Genomic DNA, 23,974 nt, shown 5'->3' on the forward strand with positions numbered 1-23,974 from the left:
AGCATGAATACCGATTGATGATTTGCAATTCTTTTTGCCTTCGTTTGAAATGTGGATAACAGCGAATTTGTAGTACATAAGATAATGATAATCATCACTATACCGGTACAATCTCACCCTAAAACAACCACTTGTATTTCCGTAGATTGCCTTTTATTCCTGTTTATGCACACCTCCGCATTTAGTGATACCGCTCAAAGACTTACGCCAGAGCAATGCATTCGATCTCAACGGGAACACCCTTAGGCAGCTGCTTGGCCGCGATACAAGAACGAGCAGGCTTGTGGGTGAAGAACTTCTCATACTGCGCATTCATCTCGGCGAAGTTCGACATGTCATCGAGGAAGACCTGCAATCAACCCGTCATTAGCTATTTCACTTCAACAGTATCCGTAAACAGGAGGATGAAGTTCGGGCTCACATTGACACGGATAATTTTGCTAACGGACGATCCGGCAGCATCGAGGATGGCCTTGATGTTGTCACAGCAAGCCTGGGTCTTGGTTGCGATGTCACCTTCAACAAGGTTGCCGTTCTTGTCCGCGGGGATTTGGCCCGAGAGGAAGATCTGGCCGTTTGCCTTGACGGCTTGAGACTGTCCTTTGTTCAGTATATATTATCAAAATGGATGAGCGGTGCGCTTTCATCGATGTCTGTTCCCGTTGTTTGTTTCGGGGTGCTTGTGCGGGGTAGCAACTCCTGGGTGCTGCGAGAAGGGGAAATTGGGAAATGGGAGACATACGTAGGGGCCCACGGCTAAATAGAATTGTCTAATTAGCTTTTGTTATAAGATCTAAAGAGTCGAGTGCGTCTCGGGGATCGTAAAGATGGTAGGTGGTGAGAACTTACGCGGGCAGGCGTTGGCAGTGAAGATGTTAGTGAGGTCGGACATTCTGGCTGCTTGTAAAGGCAATTGAACACGAGGGATAAGCCGAGGGCGAATTGAAGCTGTTAGAAGAGGACGAGAAATGGTCAACAGGCGATGCGAGATCCTGAACATAGATATATTGTGAGTTGCGAAGAGGAGTTGGTGTATTCCGCGGGAAAGTTGGAGGGGCAGAAAGATATGGAGTCATCTCCCCCACTTCTACGTCCACTTCTACTCCGAGTCGCCGACCAACTACTAACACTCTCTCCTCCACCAACCGGACGTACAGAGTAAGATTGACTAACCAACTAAAGTATATATTCTAAATCTACATACATTCACTAACAATGGACTGGCAGGCAAACTACAACTTAGCTGCCTGAGAATCTTTTTTGGCCAGATCACGCAGTTCCCGGCGCAAGATCTTCCCACTGGGGCTCTTTGGTATGGCCTGCAGGTACACAACGCCACCACGGAGTTGTTTGTAATGTGCCAGATGACTCTTGACAAAATCCTTGACCTGGTCCTCGTTGATCTTCGTTTTATCCGCTACGATGTACGCACGTGGTACCTCGTTTCCGGATCCATCGGGAGCCTGGACACCGATGACGGCGGCGTCGAAGATGTGAGGGTGCGAGATGAGGTGGGATTCGAGTTCGGCGGGGGCGACTTGGAGACCCTTGTACTTGATGAGTTCCTGATTCGTCAGTATAAGCTCCCAACCTCAGTTCGTCATATGGGAAAGTACCTTTTTCCGGTCAACTATGTAGAAGAGCCCCTCTCGACGCACACCAATGTCCCCTGACTTGAACCAGCCATCTTCAGTGAAGGCCTCCTTAGTGGCCTGTGGGTTCCCGTAGTAGCCCTTTGTCACTACAGGTCCCTTGACAAGGAACTCTCCCTCCTTACCCTCCTCAACATCCTTGCCGTCCTCGTCGACAATCCGCAATCGCATATTCGGGAGGAGACGGCTGACGCTACCGGTGAGGTCCTCTGTCTCCCAAGGCATACCAGTGGTGCTGCCGGTTGTCTCGCTCAAGCCCCAGGTCTGGTTAATCAGGCATCCAAGTTTCTTCTGCGCCTTTGTTTGCAGGTCCGCACCCATGGGAGCGGCACCGGAATAAGCGCGACGCAGTGTCTTGAACTGGTCTGTGACGGCTGGGCTGAGGGTTATCAACAAGTAGATGGGGGGCACAGTGAAAAAGAATGTAATCTCCAGCTTCTTGTTGTATTGGAGAAACTTGGGAAAATCGAACTTCTCCATCCAGAAAACTGTGCCCCCGCAGGCGGCAGGATTAACGAAATATCCTTGACATCCGGCGACATGAGCGGTGGGCAGATGAGCCAGCGTGCGATACGGATGTTCATACTTGGGCTCTGATTGACGCCGTTGTGCAATATACTCATTGTCGAAATAGATGGGAATCAAAGCCTCAGTGACCATATTGACGTGCGAAATATTGACCCCTTTTGGCGCTCCGGTAGTTCCGCTACTATACAACAGGCAGATGAGAGAGTCTTCTAACTTTTTGGGATCCGTGATGCGTTCCCAGTCCAAGACTTCTGACTGCTTCAAGCCGTCGAGATAGTTTTGTCCCGTGGCAGCGTTCTGGAGCACGCGCTCATGACCCATACTTCGCAGGATAAGCACACGGTCCTGGGGGACACCAGCAGCCTGCGCGGCCTTCAACACCACGTCCTTGGACTCTGGGCCTGAGATAATCAACCGACTACTTCCCTGGCGAATCTGTCTCTCTAACTCAGGGGGTGTAGCAGTCGATGATGCCGCACTCCAAACACCACCGGCAGCTACTACACCATAGAAGACAGACGGGAGTAATACCTGGCCACCGGAGACTCCCACAACGACGTCCGTCCCTGCGCCCTGGCTTCCAATGCCAAAGTGGTGGCGCAAAATATATGCGACTTGGCGGGTAAGGAGACGTGTCTGGGCTTTTGTGGTGGCATTCGAGGGGTCCGCCGCCTCTGCATGGAGAACTGTACTCTCTGTGCTCTCAGGAATAGGCGAGTCTACCATGACGTGGGTCAACCACGAAGTCGCAGTACGAGATATTCGAAAACATACCGAAAATAAGTGTCAACAAATCAATGTTGGGAAAGTCATAATCTTTGTCAGGGAGGTATACCACCATTTTGCCGACAATTCTGAGGGTTGTATGTAGGTAGAACGGGGATGGATGCACAGAAAAGTAAGCGGATTCGGCAACAACAAAAGCAAAAATCAAATTTAAGCGGCCGATAGAATATTTAAACAAAGGAAGGTCTTCTTATTTAATCATAACTAACTAATACGTCTTTCACATTACATATCATTGTCTGCTGCCCAGCGGCACCGGTTTACCGTTGAACCCAGCCCGAGGTTTCTCGGCTGCGAAGATCCGCCCCAGTCCATGAACGCATGCGGGGTTATACTAGGTACGCGTTACTTCACGAGCACGTTGCTGAGTACGTAATGTTTGGGGGCTGGGATCTATTATAAAATACTTTTTATTAAATTTGTTATTATGCTTTCCGTTGTTCGTCTGGCGGTTTCAAAGAGAAGTCCAAACTTCGGTAGGTTCGGACGAAAAACCAGGTTATAATGAGCCCACATGGTATATATAGCCCTTATGCGGAGTTGCGGACCTACTAAAATTGCCATGGTAAGGCTGGTCATTGGTTTTAACTAGTAAAGCCTCGAAATAGATCTGGGGCAATTGAGAAGGATATATTTAATATTAATAGTATGTATCGCGTCAACACGTGTGAGACCGGCTTGGATGATATGTACAAGTGCCGCCAGACCATATATATAGTACATTGCATAGCCTAAACTCCGTGCTCCAACCGCTAAAAAAAATTAAAAAAAAAAGAGGAATAACCAAGACATCCAACCTAATAACGATAGCGGGATGTATATACTATGAAAGTTTGCTCTCACCGAGCGTAAGAGCACATCATGGTTTGTTGTTGCCCAGGCTGCCCAGCTGTTGCAAAAACGCCGCAGTCTCTTCAGCGGAGAATCCAAAGAACACAGGCCCATTGAACACGACATTCGCTGTTGGAGCCTTCGGTAGATTATCCGTTCGCTTTTCGCCCTTCACACTTGTTCCATCGGGTGTTTGGGCGGGTTCTTCATTATTGCGAACTGTCTCCGTTTCTACGGCTGGGTGGTGTGGGGGAGGGGCGCCTGCGCCGTGACCAAACGGACAGCGGCCTTTAGGCGCGCCTGTTGCAGCATCATCAAACGGTTTGTCAGCGGGGACGCCAGGAGCCGCAGGTGATTGGGAAGCAGATTCAACTGCTGGAGCCGGAGGTATGGGGACGTGGATGCCCCAAGGCCTGCTCGGAGATTCTCCAACACGGATATCACGCAGAGGCCGGTCGAAGTGGCCTTTTCGACCCTCGTCGTTTTCAATTTCGTCGCCCTCAGCCGGAGTTTGAGAATTGACCCCTTCCGCCCATTTTTCCACACGTTCCGCCGAAGAGCTAGTGGTTCGTGAGCCGTCGCCAGGGAGGAACGCTCGATGCTTCTCCGACAAGCCTCGAATCATGTTGGTGAGGTTGCCGTATTTTGCATCCATTTGCCGGGAGCTGTTGGAGTACCGTTTGACACATATTGCATGACTCCTGGGGATTTCATGCTTGTGTCGCTCCACATAATCGGCCATTTCTTCCGGGCTATGCTGATCTAGATACCTTATAGGACACCGTGAGGCAGGGCAGCGAGTTGACGAACGCGCGGAAGGAGCTTGACTTGATTGTCTATCCAGCTGCTCCTCTTTGATGGGATCTAAATGTTGGTAGCCGCACATATTACCATTTTGTAACGGCAACGCAGTTTCGATTCCTTTGACCCCGTTTTCAGAGGACAACTTTTGAGGCTTTGAGAAGGGGCAGCGCAGACTTCCACGCGTGCCCCTGGTAGTAAAGTCTCTTTCTAACGAGCCAGCTCTTGTTGCAACCACCCCGGTTGATCCATCATCATCATCAGGGTTGAGGAACGATTTGTAAATCCTCACCCCCTCTGTTATGGCAGCAAGGCCCGAATCTCCTACGTTTCCAGACTCTGAAAGAACTTTTACTACATCCACTGAATCTAGATTTTGTTTCTGCGGGTTGTCAAATCCAACATCGCGGCCAAGTATCTTCTCCGAGACAATCTTGCTGTGCGGGTCGAGTCCTTCGGCGGATCGGTGTGCTAGCTTGAGATACTTGAAAAGAAGTCAGCAGTGATCAACTGGGCGGCTTTAACCAAAAACAAAGGAATAAAGTCTCATCAGATAATACATGATATGTCCGTCACCGTCACATGGACTCCTGATCTAGAGCTAATCAAGTTCTCTCATCACTTGAGACGAGGGTATGATGTGGGTAGGAAAGAGGGAAGAAGATACCTCATCATGGGCATAATCCAACCTTTCCTGAAGGTATTTCGCCTTGGAGTTTGTTTGTTGGGTTGTTAGTAGCAGAGTTTCGAAAGCTCGAGCTAGTATTTTCAACTGTCGGTCCGGCTGCGAATCGGCAGCCAGAGACACAGGAGACATCATGTAAGGGAGGCAATAGAGTTACAAGGCGGCAAAAAAGACATCTGCCAAAGAAGAGAGCACTTCTGCCTTGCGCAGAAGTACTACAGAAGAAACATGAAGCAAACTGTCGTGCGACAGAATGGTGAGGGAGGAGCCGGAAGGAGCTTCACTTTTTTTGTTGCCTTAAATAGTCACCTGCCGTAAGCGAGATGGCCCGTGCATTCACGTGATTCCATACTCACTCCCTAGTATAAAATATTCAAGCGCCTCTCAGATCATATCTATACTATGTCTGATTTTACAACTAACTTTTTTTTCTCGCTATCTTTTGAATGACATGAAAAATATCTTGCTGGAATCCATGCATGATGCAAATAAGTTACGATCGATCAGATAGGACCGTCGCCTTGGCTGGGTATGCGAGCAGCACACTCTCGCGTGATTTGAGCATGTCATGCATGTATCGGTGGATGATCTCCCGCGAGGTTGGCTCTCCATATTTAATATTTATTTGTTGATGACCAGCGCAGAAGGAGGAAACTGGGCAGAAAGCATTCATGGACTATAGGGCAATACCCTTTCATAATGACACAGCAAAGTAAATATCCGGCGTCTCGACTCACCTGACAGTATAATTCAAAAGGGCAACAGTAGATAGGAGGTATGCATCTGGAACTCTATTGCTGGAATTTCAATCAAGTGTGCCAAGTGGAAAGTATAATATACCACCGGGCGCTCTCGGGAAGGTCTGGAAGTCGGGCTGTGGATGCATCTTGTTAGTTTTGCCGGGATCCATTTGCTCTTCTATAAATAATACAACTGTAATGACAAGCTATTGAGGCGCCGGACAAACCAATACTCTATTCATGCTTGATAACCACGTAAGTGCCTTGCGTCCCGGTCCAAGTACTTTGAAAACAATATTTAGGAAGTGTGTTTGCAGCTCCCCTCCAAAAAAAACAAAAAAAAAACACAAAAAAAAAGGTAGGCCGTAGGATAATGTGGGACATGGGTGTTGAAACCCCGAGCACACAGAAGATAGCATGCTCTAAGCCAACAACTGTTTAGCCAATGCGCGTTATCAGAGGCGATAGCAACGCACAGAAATCGAGGTACTGCATACTGATGCAAAAGTGGCGTTTAGGCACACCACCAACCTGTAAAACAAAAAGTGTCAAATGGATAAACAAATGGCATACATCTACTGGGCTTGGATCTGCATATGCGGCGCATACCGGTGCAAGAACGCAGCGGTGAGTCTACACGCTCCCCGACCCCGCGAGGAGAACAAGCGACATATACGCCTGGTTTGCCTCCTGGTTTCTGGATTTAGAGTATCACCGAGGGCTAAAGTTATAAGCTGGATTTAAATAACTATCCCAGAAACTGTCAACTACGCAGTCACCGCACATGGTCGGTGAGCCATAATGGTCAAGAGATTATCCCACGTTATGTCGGAGACTGGAGTACCCTTGGGAATGAAGGCCTGTAATGTACCGGCCAATACGACCTTTACAATATCGCACCCCCCAACCCATAGCCTTAGCACGTACTAAACGTGAGTTCGGGCCGCGGATCCCTCTCAGACCGTCAGACGGGGAAGCGGAAGGGTCTTCTAGACGAGTCCAATGCAGTCCTTCGACGAGGATGATTTGAAACACGGCGCGAGGCTGCAGCGCTCCGAAGGCACCAAAAGGGACTTTCAAGTGCAAGCGATTTGAGACAAGTGGCGAGCAGCGCGAGGGAAACTTATCCATCCGCTAGTAGGATAGCGATTCGCACCATTTCACCTTGCATTGACGATCGGTGGTGGTGTCATTGATCCACAGGCGGACAGGGAAAGAGTCGTATCTGCACTTCTGCAGAAGACACCAAAAACGATGCGAGTTAATCAACCGCTAACCCTTAACGGTTTCGAGGAATAAAGGCCAACCGGCAGACCCAGATCGAGGGTGGACTTGATTGGAATAACCTCGAGTAACTTTCAGTGATTGATGGGGGGAATGTCGGAGGGGAGTGGAGAGGGGAAGACAGCGGCGGTGGGCTGATGATAGGATTCTAGACTCGATTGCGAAGGCTGGCGGGGTGTCCTGTATTACGCCCAGGTACCAGCGGCTAGTAGTATAGTATAGTGGACTAAACAAGAAGAACTCTGGGTTCTGGAAGCATGTAAGACTGGACCATGCGCTGATACTGTTCAAAGTGAAGAAAGCAGTGCAGTCCAGAGCATTATTGAAAATGAGGCAGGAAAGTAAATATTAATATCGGAGTGACACCCGTAGCATGAGGAGTGGAGTGAGTGACACAGTTGAAGCTGGGCTGCCTGAGTAATCTCTGTTCCGTAACTCTGTATCAAATCTTTTTACGATTCAGAATTTCAGATCCTCAGGTTTTTTTCCTTTCCCCCCCTCTGCTTATCAGAAAAACTATTTCTACCTGCGCAAGTCTTCCCACCCCTCACCTCTACTCTTTTCTCTTCTTTCCTCCTCTTCTTCTTTTCTCTTCCTTTCACCATGTCCCAACAACCCTCTTCCACAGCCCCCGATGCCTCCACCACCGCCCAAGTCGCCGAACACCCCTCCTCCGCTCCCTCCCGCGCCGCCGAACTCGCCAGTCTTAAGGTAAAGCTGCGCGCGGCGCTGCGCCAGTTTCCTGACTTCCCGTCCCCCGGAATTCTCTTCGAAGACATCCTTCCTATTTTCGCCGATCACTCCGTGCACGAAGCCCTCATCCGCTGCCTCGAACTCCACGTCCTCGAAACACACGCTAATGAAAAACCTGACGTTATCGTCGGCCTAGAGGCCCGAGGCTTCCTTATCGGCCCTAGTCTCGCTCTGCGACTCGGCGCCAGTTTTGTCCCGGTTCGCAAGCAGGGCAAACTGCCGGGCCCTTGTGAAACTCAGGCCTATGACAAGGAGTATGGCCAGGATTTCTTCCAGATGCAGTCCGACTCCATCAAACCTGGTCAGAAGGTGATTGTGGTGGATGATATTATTGCAACCGGTACGTTCCGCGCTTATTTCAATATTTCGCTTGACTAATGCCTCTACTTTCCAGGCGGCTCGGCGTATGCTGCAGGAGAACTCATCAAGAAGATGGGCGGCAACCTATTGGGCTTCATCTTCTTGCTCGAACTGGAATTCCTCAAGGGGCGGGAGAAGTTGCCTGCTCCCGTTTACACTCTGCTCTCCGGCCAGGAATCGGCGGCGTAATACGATTGCTCTACGGTCTTAACTCATGTTTTCTACGAAGTCAACGGCTTCCAAAATAAAAAGTATCGATATATATCGGCCCAGGTCTCGCCCTCCTCCCCCCCCCTCGATTGCCACGATCTAAAGCTCGGAAGAGCATCTGATCATAGACGAACCTACAGTTACAAATTGGGTTGCATCAACGGATAAACAGCATATTATTCACACGCATCACGACCCGCTGGCGGCCTGAAAGAGGACGTGATTTCCAACGCTTGAGGGATCGACGGAAGGGCTTCTACTGTTCTTAATCAATATAGACTTTGAATTCTGAGTATACGGTGTATAGCATAATTAATAATTCCCTTTCTCTAGCCTGATGGTGGCCATGCAACTTAATCTCGAAACTAATCCAGCGGAATAGAACGCCTCATGACGTTCTCCGCCCAGTCCTCCGGGAAACCCAACTTCACGGACTCCCTAATTGCCCTGTTCATTCGCGGAATGTACTCATCATTGGGTTTTCCAACCTTCACACGCTCTTCATCAATATAAACCAACACCTTGATTTCGCCACCTTCTCTCTCAAAACCGTTCCTTTCTCTATACCCCTCGTCCAACCACTTAACCACTCTCGCCCCAAAATACCATTTATTATACTCGCCATCCCCCTGCTCCCTGGGTCTAATTCTCGCCGGAACACCAGATCCGGGTAAAGGAAGCCCAGAGCAATGATCAATCCCCTCATACCCGTCCAACAACCTTTCATCCTCCTCGCTCATCTCATAAAGGACACCATAGACACCTCCGTGCGGAATCGATTCCGAGATCGACTCCGGCACTGAATCCCCTTCGGTGATTTGCCGCCCAACGCGCAACCCCGCGGGCGGGACGACATTCGCATATCCGAACTGGCAGATTAGCCAGCGCCATGAGTCCAGCGCAGCGATTGCGACGGGGTGTGCCGAAAGCGTTGGGTCGTGGGTGCATCGCATGCGCATCTGCGTGGGCGACAGGTTGGAGCCATAAGCAAAATAAAGATATTTTGTCTTTTGGCCGGTTTGTTGATCCTGTTGGTTTGTTTGGAGAGGTGCGGGGGAATGGGCGATTGTTATAGTTGTGGTTGTAGCCGGGGTTGAGTGGAGAGGTGGGATTGATGATGGGTCCTGGGTCTGGTCTTGTTGGAGGTGCATACTGCTTTTCTTTCGGAAGACTTTGGAGAAACGTGGGTTTGTGTGAGATGTAGGAATATACGTAGTAAGTTGGAAGAATGAAGAATAGTTACTCAGTCTGAGAACTAGTGGAGAGCGGGAGTGGAGTTCGGAGACAATGGCGAATTCAGGTTCCTGGCTCCCGAATCCCGAAACGAAAAGATCGAACCGAGTCATACTCTGGTTCTGAATTCTGATATAAATAGTACGTAGTTTTGGAAGTTAAATACAGGGTTCTGTGGAACGGTGGAACCAACCAACTTTGGATCAACTCTATTATAACGAAACATCTACAGAATGAATTTATGTACTCTATTAAGCAACAAATAAATTACTGATTGGAACGCCCTGCGACCGCATTGAATACCGTCGTTTGAGGCCCACTCCGTTTGCCCGGCGCAGGAGCTCGTATGTCTCTTTCCCCCCACCCACCATCACCATGCTTAGCAGGTGGCGTCGTGGGATTCCACCAGTTGTCACCTGTGTCTCGTCTAGCTGCGGACGCGCAAGGTATGGCTCCGCAAGAATTGCTGCGAGTCCTGGACCCAGGTGCTGCTGGCTCTGAATGTGCATCTCCTCCTCGTAGGAAACAACAATAACGAGTTTCAAGGTGTTTCGCGACGGTGGATATGCCGGGATATTCCGAAGTTTCTGGGAGAAGGTGCATCCCCCGCGCTTTATCACAAGCACTTGGTGAGATTGCGCAACGTCACGGGTAATGCGCTGGCCACAAAGGTCACCAGCCATGTAGATGTCAGACCAGGGGAGCCGGGCTTGAGACGCTCCACCAGTGACCGACAAAAGCGGCGTATCGTCCACATCTGGAAGGGGACCCGAACCTAGCCCCGTGGCAACTGCCGCGGGAATGGGGAGGCGGGTAGAAAGAGTCTTCTTTGCAGACGGGGAATGCGTATTGAGCTGGTCAACCTCCTCTCGCCACAATGATGACACAGAGCTGACTAGCGATGATAGGACGTCCTTTATGTTGGACTCTGAACCGTCTACTGGCACCGGGTCTTTGCCTTCGTCTGCGGATGACTTAGTGGTGAGGACTTCCTGCTGTCCTCCATTTCCAGTCGTAGTAGATTCTCGACCATCATTTGAATCATTTCGTTGGTTGAAGCTTTCTGGGAGAACGTCAATGACCAGGTCAATCATCGCGGGATCGCGCATCCGTGTGAAATTCGGATCCCCAGGATCTAGGACATCAAATGTGATCTCCCTGAGGAGGTATACCTTCTCATCCTTTCCCAATGGTACGCCGTTGACAACCTGCACTCTAAATTCGCTCTCTTCCGCACTCAAAGCGGATGCGTCCTTGATCATGCTCATACGCAAGCCACCAATGGTTTTGACAAGAATGCCATCCCGGACTCGTTCCAGTGAGCCAGGCCCGTAGGCCATTCCAGGTACAGCTGGAAATGATATGTCCAGAGTAGGACGAATGGTCATGGCTGAACTCGTTCCGTTGAACGGCACCAACTCTGGCGGCAAAGTCCAAGGAAAGAATGTATAGTTCGTTGGCGAAGTCAAATCAGCGATTGTAACACCAGGGCGATCCTTTGCTGGCTGTTCCAAAGATCCTTCCGGTGGCCCACGACTCGGCATCAAGTCAAGCCGAGCCAAATTTGCGGCGTGGAAAACGTCCGGACGAGCCGCAGTTGACGACAGCCCAAACGTTGGCGGCGATGGCGCAATAGGGCAAACTAGCTCACCTGAAAACTCGTTTTTATGAGACTCCCTTGTTTTGTGCTGGGGCTTGGTTGAATATGTGCTCCTTGGAACAACCAAGGGATGACCCTCGGTACTAAAGACGAACGGCCGATCTAGATTGTTTAGGGGATGCTCAGGGTGATACAGCAAAAACATATACTTGGCTGTCTCGCCAAGGAAGAAACTCTCCATGCGATCACTCAACTCGCCGTTGCGGACGTCCTGGAGCCCGGCCCAGCCGCACTTTGTCCAGCAACGGCGTTTAATGTCGCGCAACACCATCTCACCAACGTGCAGATACCAAGGGTCCTTCGTAGCTTGATAAAGATAGAACGTCGACTCTATGAACTCCGGCCGCCCGCCATACCATCCGAGGTTACCCTCGACGTTTCCTGTGGCAACATTCCATCTTTCAGGAAGCCCAGAGAAACGATTCCAGATGGCAGTCGTAAGCAAATGGATCCCTATCGCCTCGTCCAATTCCCCTGCTAATGAAAGAAGGCCTGGGAAGAAGGCACTCAGGCTGTCGATCCAAAAGGCCCGGGTTGCGCCGGTAAAAATATCTCCCTGGATCAAGTGCGGATGTTGGTAACCTTCGCCACGGTAAAGATGGCGTCTTATTGATGAGTGTGAGTCCTCCCAGACCTGCAGAAATGCCTCGGGCGAATGTTCGTATTCGCTAAGTGGAACAAAGTAATCATCGAGAATATGCCACGGGCTGCTGTTATTATAATCTGGCCGCTCTCCGGAAGATAGTAGGACATATGACTTGAACGCGTATTCAAAAAAGCTGTCAATCCCGGCACCAATCTATACAATCACAATGTTAGCTTGCTGTGCGAAACTGAACAGGGAAGATTGGCGTACACCAGTGAAAGGGGCAACCCATTTGCCAGACTCTGCGTCAATGCCCGCGCCAATTAATCCAATGTCACTTCTTCGATGCCATACCGACCAAAAAGCCCTTTTAGCTAATTCCTCGTAGCGGCCGTCTCCAGTGAGTCTACTTAAAACAGTGAATTCTAAAACGAGACTACCTGCGCCTGCGCTGCAAGTCTCCGTAACCTCCGGTGATGACACCACGCAAACATCATTATCTCTGCCCCCACATCCATGTGTAGTATCCGCATTCAACGGCGAGTTGGCGTAGAATGGCTGTTTATGTACTCCGTGCCGCAGATTCACCCGGGGGTAAGGAAGGCCGGTGTCGGTATAGAAAGCCGGGAGGATGCGATTTGCCAAATCAACGGCTAGGCGAAGGAATTGACCGTCGTACACAAATCCGTTGTTCCAGCTTATGCCCCCCTTGTCACCGGTGAAGGATGCCTTGTCCCAGGCTTTCGCATACGCCGCCTCTGCGGGGGGCGGGCTATATCGGGTTATGGGAAGGTCACCGACGGCAAAGAGATGCGAGCTCAGCAGCCCACCTATGAAATCAACGTTAGAAGAGGGTATGGTTTTAATTTAAATGGGCAGAAAAACCAGCCGCGTACCCAGTCCGCGAATGACAGTTTCAAAAACCTGGACTTTGCTATCCATGTCAAATCCTCGACTACGTTCGCCCTGTCCCGCAGGGCCATTAGAACCGTCCCCATATAGCCTCACAAAGTCCTTTATTCCATCCTGGAAGTATTCCCAAGCCTTTTGCCCATCATCCGGGCTGGAGGACAAAATGGCCAGGGTTGACAGGCTGTCAATCAGGGTCAGGGAGTAGTTTCCCAAAACATCATTAAGCTCGGCGTGGCCAGGATTCTTTCGATCGCGGACGAGCGGTTGGCAGGAGAGAGGACGTAGTTCATCTTCGGGAAAGGCATGTTCGAGGTAGTTTTCAAATCCATGGTAGAACATCTGTTCTGTTTCGACCCTAGCAATCCCCAGGCGATGTGGTTAGTTTCATGGCACCAAAAGAGAATGAAATTCAGAAGAAAGTAATAACTTGGATATAGACACACCTCAAACTCTTAATTTGATCAAATTTCATCCCCTCAGTCGCAGAAATCCATAGCGACAGAATAACGACCCAACCCATCATCCACGCTGAACAGACGGACATTTGTGGTCTCCCGCATCCTGAGCGCATTGCCGCAGAAGCGAACCGGCCGCAGACGGCATGGGAGTGCAGCGGCGACGAATTCAAAAGTAGTATCGGTTGCGTCGGTGGCCCTGGTGTCTTGCCCGAAGCTCCCTTGGAATCGCGGCTTGACCCAACAATGTGGATATGCTTGTGAAGAAGAACGAGCTTGCACGTGAGCTCGAATCCGAAGACCAAATGATCTCCCGCTCCGATCTACAAATATGGAGTCGGCGCATACAATCCACATTGATAACACAATAATTTGACGTTATTCTAAGACCAATTTACCCTTGTAGCCATCTTGATCTATTGCTTGACTAAAGTTCCCAACGGAAGACAAGCCTCAGGGCAAACCTCCCTAATTCACTAACGTTAATTAATCCTGCCCTTCGCCAACGCGCTAAATGCCGCTTAAAACTAAAGATATCGTTGGAGGAAATACTGTATCCCTCGCACCAAGAAGAAGCTAGAGAGCACACGAAACAACACGACAGCGCGTCAATTATCGCCGCGAATATACCGCTAATGACCTGGGTTGCGCTTCGACAACATAGTCCACACCGTCGTCAGATATGTAACTTGGTGGCCGGCGTCCATCAGTCTTGCGATGCAGACTTTCATCACCCCTCTCAATGTCGGAAATATCTGGGTAGTTGTCGACACGTTGCCAGTAGAGCAAGTCGGGATTTAGTCTCTGCGCGCAGATTAGTGGTGTGCTCTCTGTTATCGTTATCACTCATGGCATAACCACTCACCACACTACTTCTCCATAGCCCGTACGCGGGCGGCGGAGTAGCTATCTTCATGGCGGGAATTGTGCGGCTTTCAGTGAGGTGCTCTTCATCCTCTGCCATGGTGACAAGGATAGGCTGTTCTGGCTGGGCATAACCAGTAGCCTCTCCCGTACCTATTTGCAGTATAGGTTCGGTAGCGTGGTTTGGAAATCGATAAACCGCAACAATCAAGCGGCATAGAGAATGACACCAAACCACCCCAAGTGTTAGAAGTATGAATGTCAAAACAATGTAAAGCCAAGACCCATGGATGGCGCGGACGACAACAAAAGCAATATCTAAGCATGTCAGTGCGGTAGTAACAGAAATACTTGGGTAGTACCTTACAGATAGAGAGATTGATTAGAAGAAGGACTGTGGAGAGTGTTAAATTGAATAATTTCCAACGAATGGTCTGGTCTTTGATCATCGAGGTACAAGACCGCGCCCGGAGTGTCCTTTGCGGTCGTACATTCTGTGCATCCTCACTCGGGAAGTCGACCGGCACACGGCCATTGCTTTGGGAGCTGGATGCTGAAGTGGCAGTTTCAGTTGGAAAAGAAGATAAACGAATGGAGGAAGTCGTGCCCCCCGGAGCGCAATGCGACGGCATCGGTGGGTTTAAAATCGACGAGAGTGACAACATCTGCATTCTCGCATGTATCTCAGACCAGGTTCACACTTAGGTTTTAATCTCGATATACTGCGGAGTGTCAAATTATCGCGCACTACCAGAGTTCGTTGCGACGTGAGGAAATCCAATACTCTCCAATGGACCACCTGGAGAAGGTGCGCCTGGCCAAACTTGTCAGAGGTGTCCATACCATTGATATTTAAAGGACGAGTATATGGAAGCAGAAATTTGTTGCGCAAAAGCTATTTTCAAGCAGTATCAGTTTTTTTGACCGTCTCCGGCATTAAGCAATCAGTATGTATGTCCCGTAGACGGGTTTGTAGACAAATTTCCGCATCCGTCGCAAAACACGCGACATGGCAGCTTTCATAGCCCACAAAACCAGCATGACAGTTTGGATGGCGGCACAGAGTAATGTCAGCTGCGCATATTTTCAAACTTGTATGGGATTAAACAAAAGCAGCTTCCGGGGCTCATTCGAGGATAGACCGACCTAGTTGGGGAGTGAGCCGGGCTAGAGAGAATGTCAAAGGTTAACAACTAACCACCCCCGCCCCCTAGGAAACTGACGAAGCTGTGGATCCATATAGTCAGGGCGATTCTGATACTCAATTCCTCCATAAATGTGATAATGACTTATTCCCTTTCAAGGCCAAATCTAGCATTATGCTAATCGAATCCTGGTTGTACGAATTATACCACGAAGAAATGACATGCTCTAAAATCCAATATCGATTATTATCAGCGTCAAAGGTTCGCCGTAAATCGAATTACACAAGAACACACGTCATGAGCAATTCTGGCAACAGTGAATATAATATTTCGAGAATTGAGCACATGTGAGCCTGTACTCTGTATCAATACATCCCAGACCACAAGAGCTGGCCTGTTTCTAAGTTCAAGGAGGTAAATCTTCAAAAAGTGCTTCGATTTAGAATGTTCCTCCTTCCGTCTCAGGGTTATTCGACCTGCCACTTTCCCTTTGGTACACCTCAGGTGTAAAATGTCCAGCGAGTTGGGTGGGTGTCACGGCACACTTATTCGTACCGTGGCGGTTGGTTCGTTCTTCTAGTTCTGCATGGTATCAGACAATAAGTCGTCGGTTGTATTATAAGTCATCAGTGGCGACCAAGGATAGGCCCTTCCCACATATGTATTATCATTTGCCCAATTCACCCAACATCAATGTTCTGTCAGATGACCCGGAAACAACTAATGGATAGTTAGTATAGTGGCCTCCGGGGTTTCTTATGGTTCAACTTACTAATAGGCTCGTTATTCGGTGTGAATCGCACATCATTTACAGTACCCTTGTGGCCAGGGAGCTTGTACAAGAGTTTTCCGGTCTTAAAGTCCCATACAACCACACTCCTATCGCCGCTTCCCGCTGCGATCTTATCGCCAGCCGGATTCCAGCTAGCCCGGATGAGGTTCTTTTCCAATCCAACAGGCGCACCATCGTAGGTCCTAATGTGTCGAGTCGTCGGCGCGAAAGGTCGAATATCCCAAGTTCGTACCGTCGAATCAAAAGAGTTGGACAAAAGAGTCTGTGAATCTGGTGAGATCTCAAGAGAGGTGATAGTATCCATATGCCCGGCCATAGAGTATACAATAGCCTTCTTTCGAATGTCCCATACGTGGATGGTGTTGTCGATACCTCCACTAAATAACTCATTTCCGGCTTCTGACTGCGCAACCGCCGTAATAGGTAGCTCCGTTTCCAAATATTCAATGGCATCTTTCTGCCGAGGGTCCCAGATTCCTATTGTGCCATCGTCACTAGCGCTCACCAGCATCTCTTGGCCTCTCTTGCTGATTTCAAGGCAATTTATAACTTCTTCGTGACCAATGTAGCGACGAATTCTCTGACCGGATTCGATATCCCAGCTTGCTAGCGTCATATCGGCGGATGCAGAAAACATCGTTTTGGAGTCTCGGGACCATTGTAGGTCGAGTACTGCGCCTTTGTGACCAGATAGGATGCCGTAGTTCTCGCACTGTCCATAGGTGTTCCAAAGTACTATCGTTCATCCAATCAGCTTTGCCTTGGTCTTGTACCCTAAACTCTTTGACATACATATAGATCGATCCATTGATCCTGATGCAATGTGCTGCGCCGTTGGGTCAAATCGGACGGTGAAAATTTCGCCAGAATGGCCTATATTTTATGAATTAGCATATTTATCTGGGATCCACGAATTATAATTCACCTGTAAGCTCCATAATCGGCGCCTCAAGGCCACTTGTGCGGGGAACCTGTGATAAAAGTTAAGCACGGCACTATATCCATATCACTGAGCCCTATGAGGTATCCATACAGCTTGTACAATAGCTCCATCCTGTGATGAGCTCTTGACAACCGCTGCGCTATCATTGAGACCAGCATCGGACTTCTTTCGTTTCACAACCAATTGACTGGACGAGCCAAAGGCCGCTTGAGCCGGTCGTTTTTCTCCAGACATTATTTGAGAGTGCGCAACTTGAAGCCGAGAGGGTGAAGGGTAAATTGTCGCTATGAAATATCAGAGGTAGAAGAACGAAATGATGATCACCCAAGTACCGCGATCAAGAAAAACGCGGCAGCGGAAGGAGCTTGACGGTAGCGGTAGTTCTCGGGCGGTGTCCTTTGAGACGCTAGCCGCAGCAAACGCTAAGCGCGCACAGCTCCGCCATCACCCCAGCTTAGGCCGGCGGTGGTCTGTCTCTTGCGCTGGCAACTAGATTCGTCGAGTGTATTTTGAGACCCTTGAATTTCGGATATTGCAGAATCTGGTCCTTGCACATTCTAAGAAAAAGCCCGAACCATGTCGTCCACAACGAAAGTTTCCAGAATCGGAGAAGAGTAGGCAGTTTATTCTTCCAATCTTGAACAGAGCAACCTGCTAACGCGTCAACCTTCTAGACTCTGGAAGTAAGTAAGCTGGAAGTCGCCGCCTGTTATCTCACAAATATTACGGGCTGCCAGCCAATGAGCACACACTGATCCACGTCGTTATTTGCAGAACGAAGGTTGATAAAGTCAACGCGGAACTGGTGACGTTGACTTACGGTACAATTGTAGCGCAATTATGCCAGGACTACAATGGGAATTATCACGAAGTGAACAAACAGCTGGAGAAAATGGGCTATAACATTGGGATGCGGCTTATCGAGGACTTCTTGGCAAAGTCGACTGTTGGGCGATGTGCCAACTTCCGCGAAACGGCAGACATGATTGCCAAGGTACGGTGCCAGCTAAAGTATCCAATATTCCCAATGAAACCTTCTGAAATTAATAATTTGGGACAGGTCGGATTCAAAATATTCTTAAACATCACACCGACGGTGACGAATTGGACAAGCGACAACAATCAATTTTCCCTCATCTTCGATGAGAACCCATTAGCGGACTTCGTTGAGTTGCCGGATGACGGGCGAGCACAAGATGAGCTTTGGTTTTCAAATATCTTGTGTGGCGTTCTCCGAGGTGCGCTAGAAATGGTGAGTCCTATCAATTGTTGCTCAATGGGTAGGTATACTTATGCTCATTTTCTGCCCTTTAGGTGCAAATGCAGATTGAAGCACACTTCGTTAGCGACATTCTGCGTGGAGATGACACGACAGAAATGCGAGTATCACTTGTGAGGTACATCGAGGATGAGATGCCGCCGGAAGAAGATTGATTGCAGGCTCCATTGACCAGCAATTCACGGCGTATGGTGTTCGGTTTCTGCGATATCGGTTTTATTTATGCCATTAGAGGTGCCTGAACTCGTAAGGGTGCTTTCAATGATACCAACCGGGAACCCGTTAAATAGGCTGTTGTTGCCTACCATCTTTGCTTGGACTTATTCTACAGGTAAAGCCGGATTCCATGGTTACTCCGAAATTTAGTGATGCTTTAACATACCTCAACCCCAGTCTCATCATGATAATCAATTCAGAATCAATTCACACATTCCATATATCTTGTGGAGGGCGACGGCCGTGGATTGATACCAATCCACTAAAATATGAGTCTAAGATCAGCAACCCGCGGCCGATTGCCGTCCAGCTAGTGTAACCACATATCTTCGACATGTGGGTTGTCGTAGTAGATATACATTTTAAGTTCTAAGTTCTGTCCTATAGGTTTAACCCATGTATCATCCTAGTTATAGATGAGGCGCCATTTGGAGATTGATTTAACAAGAAAGCGTGGCTTTTGAAAGGTGTCTCTACTATAAGTATAGACCGCTGACTAGTTGTACGGACATAGATACTAGTGGCAGAAGACAGACCTTATATGGACCTTTGCAGGCTGGAGCTCCTTAATGATCGCCCTCCCAAGTTAATAATAACCTAATATTGGAGTGCTTAGTGATCAATCATTAGCCCCATCGGAACTCCGGGGTATACGGCCGAGGGATACTGAGCCATTGATTCATCGGCATTGACCATCATCAAGTTGACAGCTAGTCAGAAAAAAAAAAAAAGGACTTCCAACTACATGACTCCATGCATAATAAGTGGAAATAGAAGTTTTGGGTTGCACCTAATGCAATGCTGAAGATGAGTTCATGTGCCAGGAGGTGAGCCACGTGATAAGCCATACCAAAGATGGACAGGAAATCCATCCATTGTGCTAGTAATTACGCGCTGCAAGAGACCCTGAGTGTAACAACTGATGCATCGACTCTTGATCAGTCCATCGACTCGAGACTGCTTGTTCCGTCCTTTTCTTCCATCTCGTTGAAAAACTGCGCACTCCCAGCGTATTCGCCATTTTCTTCTCGCCTATTTATTGGATTTGGGTCTTATATCTGTTTGGTTGAGGGAAATTGGATACTCCGTCACTGAAACAGTTCTGCGGCGAAAGTACAGAGTCCGCCTTACCAGATCACTTTTTCTCCCAACCTCCGAGTCCGACATCTACGCTTTGCAATTCCACGCCGATACCTGTATTCTATCTGCAGGTTTGGCGCTTACTGTTGGTATGTTAATTTCTCATTCTTGCCATTTATCGTCGTCGTTCTCTTTCCATCCTCTTTGCCCTTCCCTCTTTTTTTCGCGCTGTGGTTGTATCATTTTCGCCTCTGGTCCGCATGCTCAGATCTACGCTTGGCGACGGCATCCCCCAGCCCTCCCGCCTTGTTCCGAGCAGTTTAATCCGCGCCGAACAAGCGATTTCCGCCCAGCAGGAAGAAAGAGGGAATCAAGCGGCGCCCAAGTCCCCAAGTCCAAGTCGGTCTGAGAACTTGACCACCACTCACTCCTCTCTCCTCCAGGCACCGCGCCTGATATCCACGCCCCCATTTTATCCTTCTGCTCCTCTACCTCTTCCTACAGCTTTCCCATTCGCGTTTTCCATAGCATCTCTTTTTTTTCTATCGCTGTCTTTTTTGAGATCCACCTCTGTACTTGATCTCGACGGTCGCCTTCTACTGTACTTCGCTCCTCCACCCACCGCCCCCTCTTCTCACTCTGGCCTGATCTCCGCCAGAGTTCTCCATCACTTGTCCTCCCGTCTTCTATAGGGGCGGTCTGATCATCGTCATTTTCTTTTTGTTGAATTACCTACCCTTTCGTATACTGTTGGCTTATTATTCTCGTGCCTTACCTGATTTATTTGCACACTAAACGCCGATTTTATTTCGTTCGCCTTTCGTGTCGCTAATCACTGCTGCAACCCAGCCGGTTCGCGCCTTTGATCTCTTCGGTCGAGGCCTTTAGCAAATGTTATAGCCGCGAGTTTCTATACTCCAAAACCTCTCCTCACGGCTACCGCCAGACCGATCTGCGAATACTCCTTATCGTGCCCGGGGAGAAATTGCAAGCCGCAGATACGTTTTTTTGGTTTTGTCTGCATTTTCTCCTGAGCGTGCAAACGCCTATATTATCTACGCCGCACGCTGCAAGCGACCTACCCTAGCGCTCTCCTATTCCTATCACGACACCGAATTCGTCCTTAACTCTCTCACTTCACGTCCGTGGATGTGTGTGGATTCCTCTTAACTCGTCGCTTCCGCCGAGGACAACCCGATCAGGTGAAGGTGATTGTGTCACCGGAGCGCCATAATGAACCAAATGAATGTTGGTGCAATAAACCCCGGCGTCGGCGGTCCGGTTGGTGGTGTCCCAATGATCAATAACGGTTCGATGGCACCCCGTAATGATGGTAATATGAATAATCTCCCCGAGGTGATGGTCAACAACCTTAACACGTATATCTACGACTACTTTTTGAAACGTGGTTACCACGATTGCGCAAGAGCACTTGTGAAAGATGAGTCGATCAAACTCAATACCGAGCCCCCTATTAAGACGAGTCCGGGCCAACGCCGGGAGGGTGAGGTGAACGGCGTTGATGGTGACGCGATGATGACAGATGGTAAAGACGGCGACAAACTGAAGATCCCTGACGACTTGCCTCGTCCCAATCTTTCCAGTGAAGGCCAGCAGTCCTTCCTGTTGGATTGGTTCAGCCTGTTCTGGGAGTTCTTCTGGTCTCAAAGGAAAAAGGGAAACAGTGCTGATGTGAGACAGTATCTTCAACATACTCAGGTATGAGTGTCATACTTCACTTCAACTCCCCTCTACAGGTGTCTAATAATATCCACGTTGCAGAATTTGATGCGCATTAGAGAACAGCAGCAAAATCAAATGTTTCGAAACCAGCAACAAATGATGCCGGGTCAGATGGGGCGGCTCAACAACATGCGTGGAAACGGGATGATTCCGGCCAATTTACAAAAAACTGCTCTCCAGAACAATACCGGTGGCTTGTACGCACTGCCCCTTGCCCCCCTCCTTTATATATTCTGAAACATCTATCATTCCCAGCCCTGCCAGTGCTGGGCAATCGGATGCTGATCCATTCTACAGTTCGCAGCAGCAGTTCGCGCAGCTTCAAAAGAATCAGCAGATGCAGATGATGCAGATGCAACGTGAACATTCTGACATTGATATGAACGGCCATCGACCGCAGTCTCCGTCCTCCGCCGAAAACGCACCGTCTCCGTCGAAGCGACCCCGCCTCGAAGGCGGTCCCATGAATGGGCAGCAACTGGCGCCCAATGGAAGAGGTCAGGGACAGGCCATGCCTGGTCAACCGAACCCAGCATTGTTGATGCAAAATGGGCTTACGCCACGTCCAATGAACCCGAATCAATTTGGTGCTTTTCAGCAATCGGGTCCGGCTGCACAGCCAAAATCAATCCAGGTATATGCTCAAAACTTGGCTCTACATCACTCTCGCTCAGCAATGAATAACCAGGGCATGCCTAATGGTTTAATGAACCCCGGCGTGATGCCGAATCAAGGCGATCTGGTACCCATGCCAGATGGCCAGGGTATGTATCCGATGAATAACGACTTCTATGGCACGAATGGCCAAATGGCGCAGGTTAGGGCTGGGGTCCAAACTCCTGGTGGTCAGCATGGTAACCATGCTCTCCAGGACTATCAAATGCAACTCATGCTCCTCGAGCAGCAGAATAAACGCCGACTCATGATGGCTCGTCAAGAGCAGGACAGCATGAACCGTGGCCCCGATGGCCAGCCACTACCTGGGCAGCAAGGCCAACAACCACCGGGCCAAATGCCACCGGGCACTTCTCCCCAGGGCAGTAGGACAGGGGCGTCGCCAAATCCCAACGATCAAATGAAGCGCAACACCCCCAAGATTGCGCAGTCCGGTCTCCCTGGTTCCCCGAATGCCCCCGACGCGATGATGCAAGGCCGTGGATCTCCCGGATCGATGAATTTCACCGGCCAAATGCCCCCGGAAATGGCACCTCAGTTCTTCATGAAGAACATGCAGGACGGTATGCAGGGCCCCAATGGCATGCGGCCACCCAGTTCCAACCCGGCGTTCAGTGGTCCTCAAATGGGCCAAGCGATCCCGGCTGGCGGGCCCAACCGGATGCCAAATGGGGGCTGGCAACCTCAGCAAGGTGGCCAACCCATGGTGCCGCAGCAATCTCCTATCATCCAACAACCCCCAACGACTGGAACACCTCAAAGCGTTGGCTCGATGCCACCGCCTCAGGCGCCACCGGCCGCCAACGCCGGCCGTCAACCTCCCCCATCTCCACAGACTGGAGCTGCTGCCCCTCCAACGCCACAACAGGGTACTAAGCCTGCACCGAAGAAGAAGGAACCCAAGGAAGCTAGAAAGGTTTGTTTTGAGCTTTCATAGGTTAAACTTTGCCTGTCATTGCTGACTACTCGTAGCGACCAACCAAGAAAGGCGCCGCAGCAGCGGCAGCAGCAGCAGCCAACACCGCAGCTACCCCGTCCTCGGAAGCGGAGCAACCCGCGACCCCTACACCTGCGACACCGATTACACCCCAACATCATCAATCATTCAACAAATCAGGTGCAAATGCCACCACGGGCGCTCCACAGCAGCCGACATCGGCGCCCGCTCAACAGACCTTGGTGCAGCCTCCGCCGCCTGATCAGACTCAGCAGACATTCGGTGATCTTACCATGCCTGATGTAAGTTCTTAATGTGTGACCTTTACGAAACTGCCGTACTAATCTTGAACCCAGCCCTCTACTTTCAGTCTTGATTTCAGCGCCCTGGAGAACCCCGACATCCTCGAAAATTTCGACTTCGATACGTTCCTCAACACCGATACTGATACAGCAGGATTCGGTTTTGACCCAAGTATAACATATCCCGACGGTGTAGAGACTGGCGCCGAGAATGGTCTCTGAACGAACTCAGTGGTTTTTTTAATCCCAGCTCCCATATACCCATGTTTTGTACATTTCTTCTCGACCTTGTGTCTGGTTGGCTGTTGACCCCTCATTGCTTTCTGTCCGATTCCTTTCTTTCTTTTCTTTTCTTTTCTTTTTTTTCGCCTTGATTTTTTGTACCGACATGATCTTGGATATGGATATGTGCCCGTGAGACTGGCGTTGGTGAAATATTGTTCTTGCATATCCTTCCCTTGCCTGTTTTCTGAGGAGTAACGTTACCTCTGGTTTGAAATGGTTTGCGCTTACGCCTTTGT

The 23,974-nt window shown here is 49.5% G+C and overlaps 11 protein-coding genes across 11 annotated transcripts; 4 read left to right on the plus strand and 7 right to left on the minus strand.

Annotated features, from left to right (window-relative positions):
* Window positions 1-202: 202 nt before the first annotated feature.
* Window positions 203-1,000, minus strand: ASPSYDRAFT_161302 (uncharacterized protein; the record flags this gene model as incomplete). Its single annotated transcript, XM_040842979.1, has 4 exons — window positions 203-349; window positions 422-595; window positions 743-756; window positions 850-1,000. 4 exons carry the CDS (start codon window positions 998-1,000, stop codon window positions 203-205), a joined length of 486 nt encoding a protein of 161 aa, XP_040697840.1.
* Window positions 1,001-1,139: 139 nt separating this feature from the next.
* ASPSYDRAFT_50004 (uncharacterized protein) lies at window positions 1,140-3,030 on the minus strand. The gene is made up of 2 exons (XM_040847982.1): window positions 2,955-3,030; window positions 1,140-2,899 (listed from the first exon to the last, which is right to left on the minus strand). Exons 1-2 carry the CDS (start codon window positions 3,019-3,021, stop codon window positions 1,593-1,595), a joined length of 1,374 nt encoding a protein of 457 aa, XP_040697841.1. The 5' UTR covers window positions 3,022-3,030; the 3' UTR covers window positions 1,140-1,592.
* Window positions 3,031-3,742: 712 nt separating this feature from the next.
* ASPSYDRAFT_50007 (uncharacterized protein) lies at window positions 3,743-5,542 on the minus strand. Its single transcript, XM_040847983.1, has 2 exons — window positions 5,266-5,542; window positions 3,743-5,082 (listed from the first exon to the last, which is right to left on the minus strand). The coding sequence occupies exons 1-2, from the start codon at window positions 5,416-5,418 to the stop codon at window positions 3,826-3,828; spliced, it is 1,410 nt and encodes a 469-aa protein (XP_040697842.1). The 5' UTR covers window positions 5,419-5,542; the 3' UTR covers window positions 3,743-3,825.
* A 2,368-nt stretch (window positions 5,543-7,910) lies between these two features.
* On the plus strand, window positions 7,911-8,609 carry ASPSYDRAFT_161200 (adenine phosphoribosyltransferase APT1; the record flags this gene model as incomplete). The annotated part of the gene is made up of 2 exons (XM_040842971.1): window positions 7,911-8,400; window positions 8,455-8,609. 2 exons carry the CDS (start codon window positions 7,911-7,913, stop codon window positions 8,607-8,609), a joined length of 645 nt encoding a protein of 214 aa, XP_040697843.1.
* Window positions 8,610-8,995: 386 nt separating this feature from the next.
* On the minus strand, window positions 8,996-9,781 carry ASPSYDRAFT_161249 (gamma-glutamylcyclotransferase family protein; the record flags this gene model as incomplete). Its single annotated transcript, XM_040842974.1, has 1 exon — window positions 8,996-9,781. One exon carries the CDS (start codon window positions 9,779-9,781, stop codon window positions 8,996-8,998), a length of 786 nt encoding a protein of 261 aa, XP_040697844.1.
* On the minus strand, window positions 9,736-13,640 carry ASPSYDRAFT_1161851 (glycoside hydrolase family 47 protein). The gene is made up of 4 exons (XM_040840100.1): window positions 13,465-13,640; window positions 13,006-13,376; window positions 12,380-12,939; window positions 9,736-12,322 (listed from the first exon to the last, which is right to left on the minus strand). Exons 1-4 carry the CDS (start codon window positions 13,590-13,592, stop codon window positions 10,115-10,117), a joined length of 3,267 nt encoding a protein of 1,088 aa, XP_040697845.1. The 5' UTR covers window positions 13,593-13,640; the 3' UTR covers window positions 9,736-10,114.
* A 448-nt stretch (window positions 13,641-14,088) lies between these two features.
* Window positions 14,089-15,005, minus strand: ASPSYDRAFT_61393 (uncharacterized protein; the record flags this gene model as incomplete). The annotated part of the gene is made up of 3 exons (XM_040849981.1): window positions 14,089-14,306; window positions 14,335-14,658; window positions 14,708-15,005. The coding sequence occupies 3 exons, from the start codon at window positions 15,003-15,005 to the stop codon at window positions 14,089-14,091; spliced, it is 840 nt and encodes a 279-aa protein (XP_040697846.1).
* A 1,147-nt stretch (window positions 15,006-16,152) lies between these two features.
* On the minus strand, window positions 16,153-17,455 carry ASPSYDRAFT_161384 (WD40 repeat domain-containing protein; the record flags this gene model as incomplete). Its single annotated transcript, XM_040842988.1, has 5 exons — window positions 16,153-16,205; window positions 16,258-17,013; window positions 17,071-17,151; window positions 17,204-17,249; window positions 17,312-17,455. 5 exons carry the CDS (start codon window positions 17,453-17,455, stop codon window positions 16,153-16,155), a joined length of 1,080 nt encoding a protein of 359 aa, XP_040697847.1.
* Window positions 17,456-17,797: 342 nt separating this feature from the next.
* Window positions 17,798-18,655, plus strand: ASPSYDRAFT_93806 (TRAPP complex core subunit BET3; the record flags this gene model as incomplete). Its single annotated transcript, XM_040852886.1, has 5 exons — window positions 17,798-17,835; window positions 17,896-17,904; window positions 17,996-18,215; window positions 18,282-18,473; window positions 18,536-18,655. 5 exons carry the CDS (start codon window positions 17,798-17,800, stop codon window positions 18,653-18,655), a joined length of 579 nt encoding a protein of 192 aa, XP_040697848.1.
* A 963-nt stretch (window positions 18,656-19,618) lies between these two features.
* On the plus strand, window positions 19,619-20,738 carry ASPSYDRAFT_50018 (uncharacterized protein). Its single transcript, XM_040847985.1, has one exon. The coding sequence runs from the start codon at window positions 20,057-20,059 to the stop codon at window positions 20,486-20,488; it is 432 nt and encodes a 143-aa protein (XP_040697849.1). The 5' UTR covers window positions 19,619-20,056; the 3' UTR covers window positions 20,489-20,738.
* Window positions 20,739-21,038: 300 nt separating this feature from the next.
* somA (putative cAMP-dependent protein kinase pathway protein (Som1)) lies at window positions 21,039-23,675 on the plus strand (the record flags this gene model as incomplete). Its single annotated transcript, XM_040849982.1, has 5 exons — window positions 21,039-21,515; window positions 21,579-21,736; window positions 21,804-23,130; window positions 23,187-23,453; window positions 23,508-23,675. 5 exons carry the CDS (start codon window positions 21,039-21,041, stop codon window positions 23,673-23,675), a joined length of 2,397 nt encoding a protein of 798 aa, XP_040697850.1.
* Between the last annotated feature and the right edge of the window lie 299 nt (window positions 23,676-23,974).

The sequence above is a fragment of the Aspergillus sydowii genome, assembly GCF_001890705.1.
Source record: "Aspergillus sydowii CBS 593.65 unplaced genomic scaffold ASPSYscaffold_14, whole genome shotgun sequence".
Lineage (NCBI taxonomy): Eukaryota > Fungi > Ascomycota > Eurotiomycetes > Eurotiales > Aspergillaceae > Aspergillus > Aspergillus sydowii.

Bases quoted from the DNA above. Each gene is read 5' to 3' on its own strand.
- ASPSYDRAFT_50004 (XM_040847982.1), bottom strand. From the start codon at position 3,021: ATGGTGGTATACCTCCCTGACAAAGATTATGACTTTCCCAACATTGAT. The intron at 2,900-2,954 runs GTATGTTTTCGA...ACGTCATGGTAG, and splicing joins TTTGTTGACACTTATTTTCG to ACTCGCCTATTCCTGAGAGC.
- ASPSYDRAFT_1161851 (XM_040840100.1), bottom strand. From the start codon at position 13,592: ATGCGCTCAGGATGCGGGAGACCACAAATGTCCGTCTGTTCAGCGTGG. The intron at 12,940-13,005 runs GTACGCGGCTGG...TTGATTTCATAG, and splicing joins AACTGTCATTCGCGGACTGG to GTGGGCTGCTGAGCTCGCAT. The intron at 12,323-12,379 runs GTACGCCAATCT...GTGATTGTATAG, and splicing joins GGGTTGCCCCTTTCACTGGT to ATTGGTGCCGGGATTGACAG.
- ASPSYDRAFT_50018 (XM_040847985.1), top strand. From the start codon at position 20,057: ATGCTCAGATCTACGCTTGGCGACGGCATCCCCCAGCCCTCCCGCCTT.
- ASPSYDRAFT_50007 (XM_040847983.1), bottom strand. From the start codon at position 5,418: ATGATGTCTCCTGTGTCTCTGGCTGCCGATTCGCAGCCGGACCGACAG. The intron at 5,083-5,265 runs GTATCTTCTTCC...CTTCTTTTCAAG, and splicing joins TGGATTATGCCCATGATGAG to TATCTCAAGCTAGCACACCG.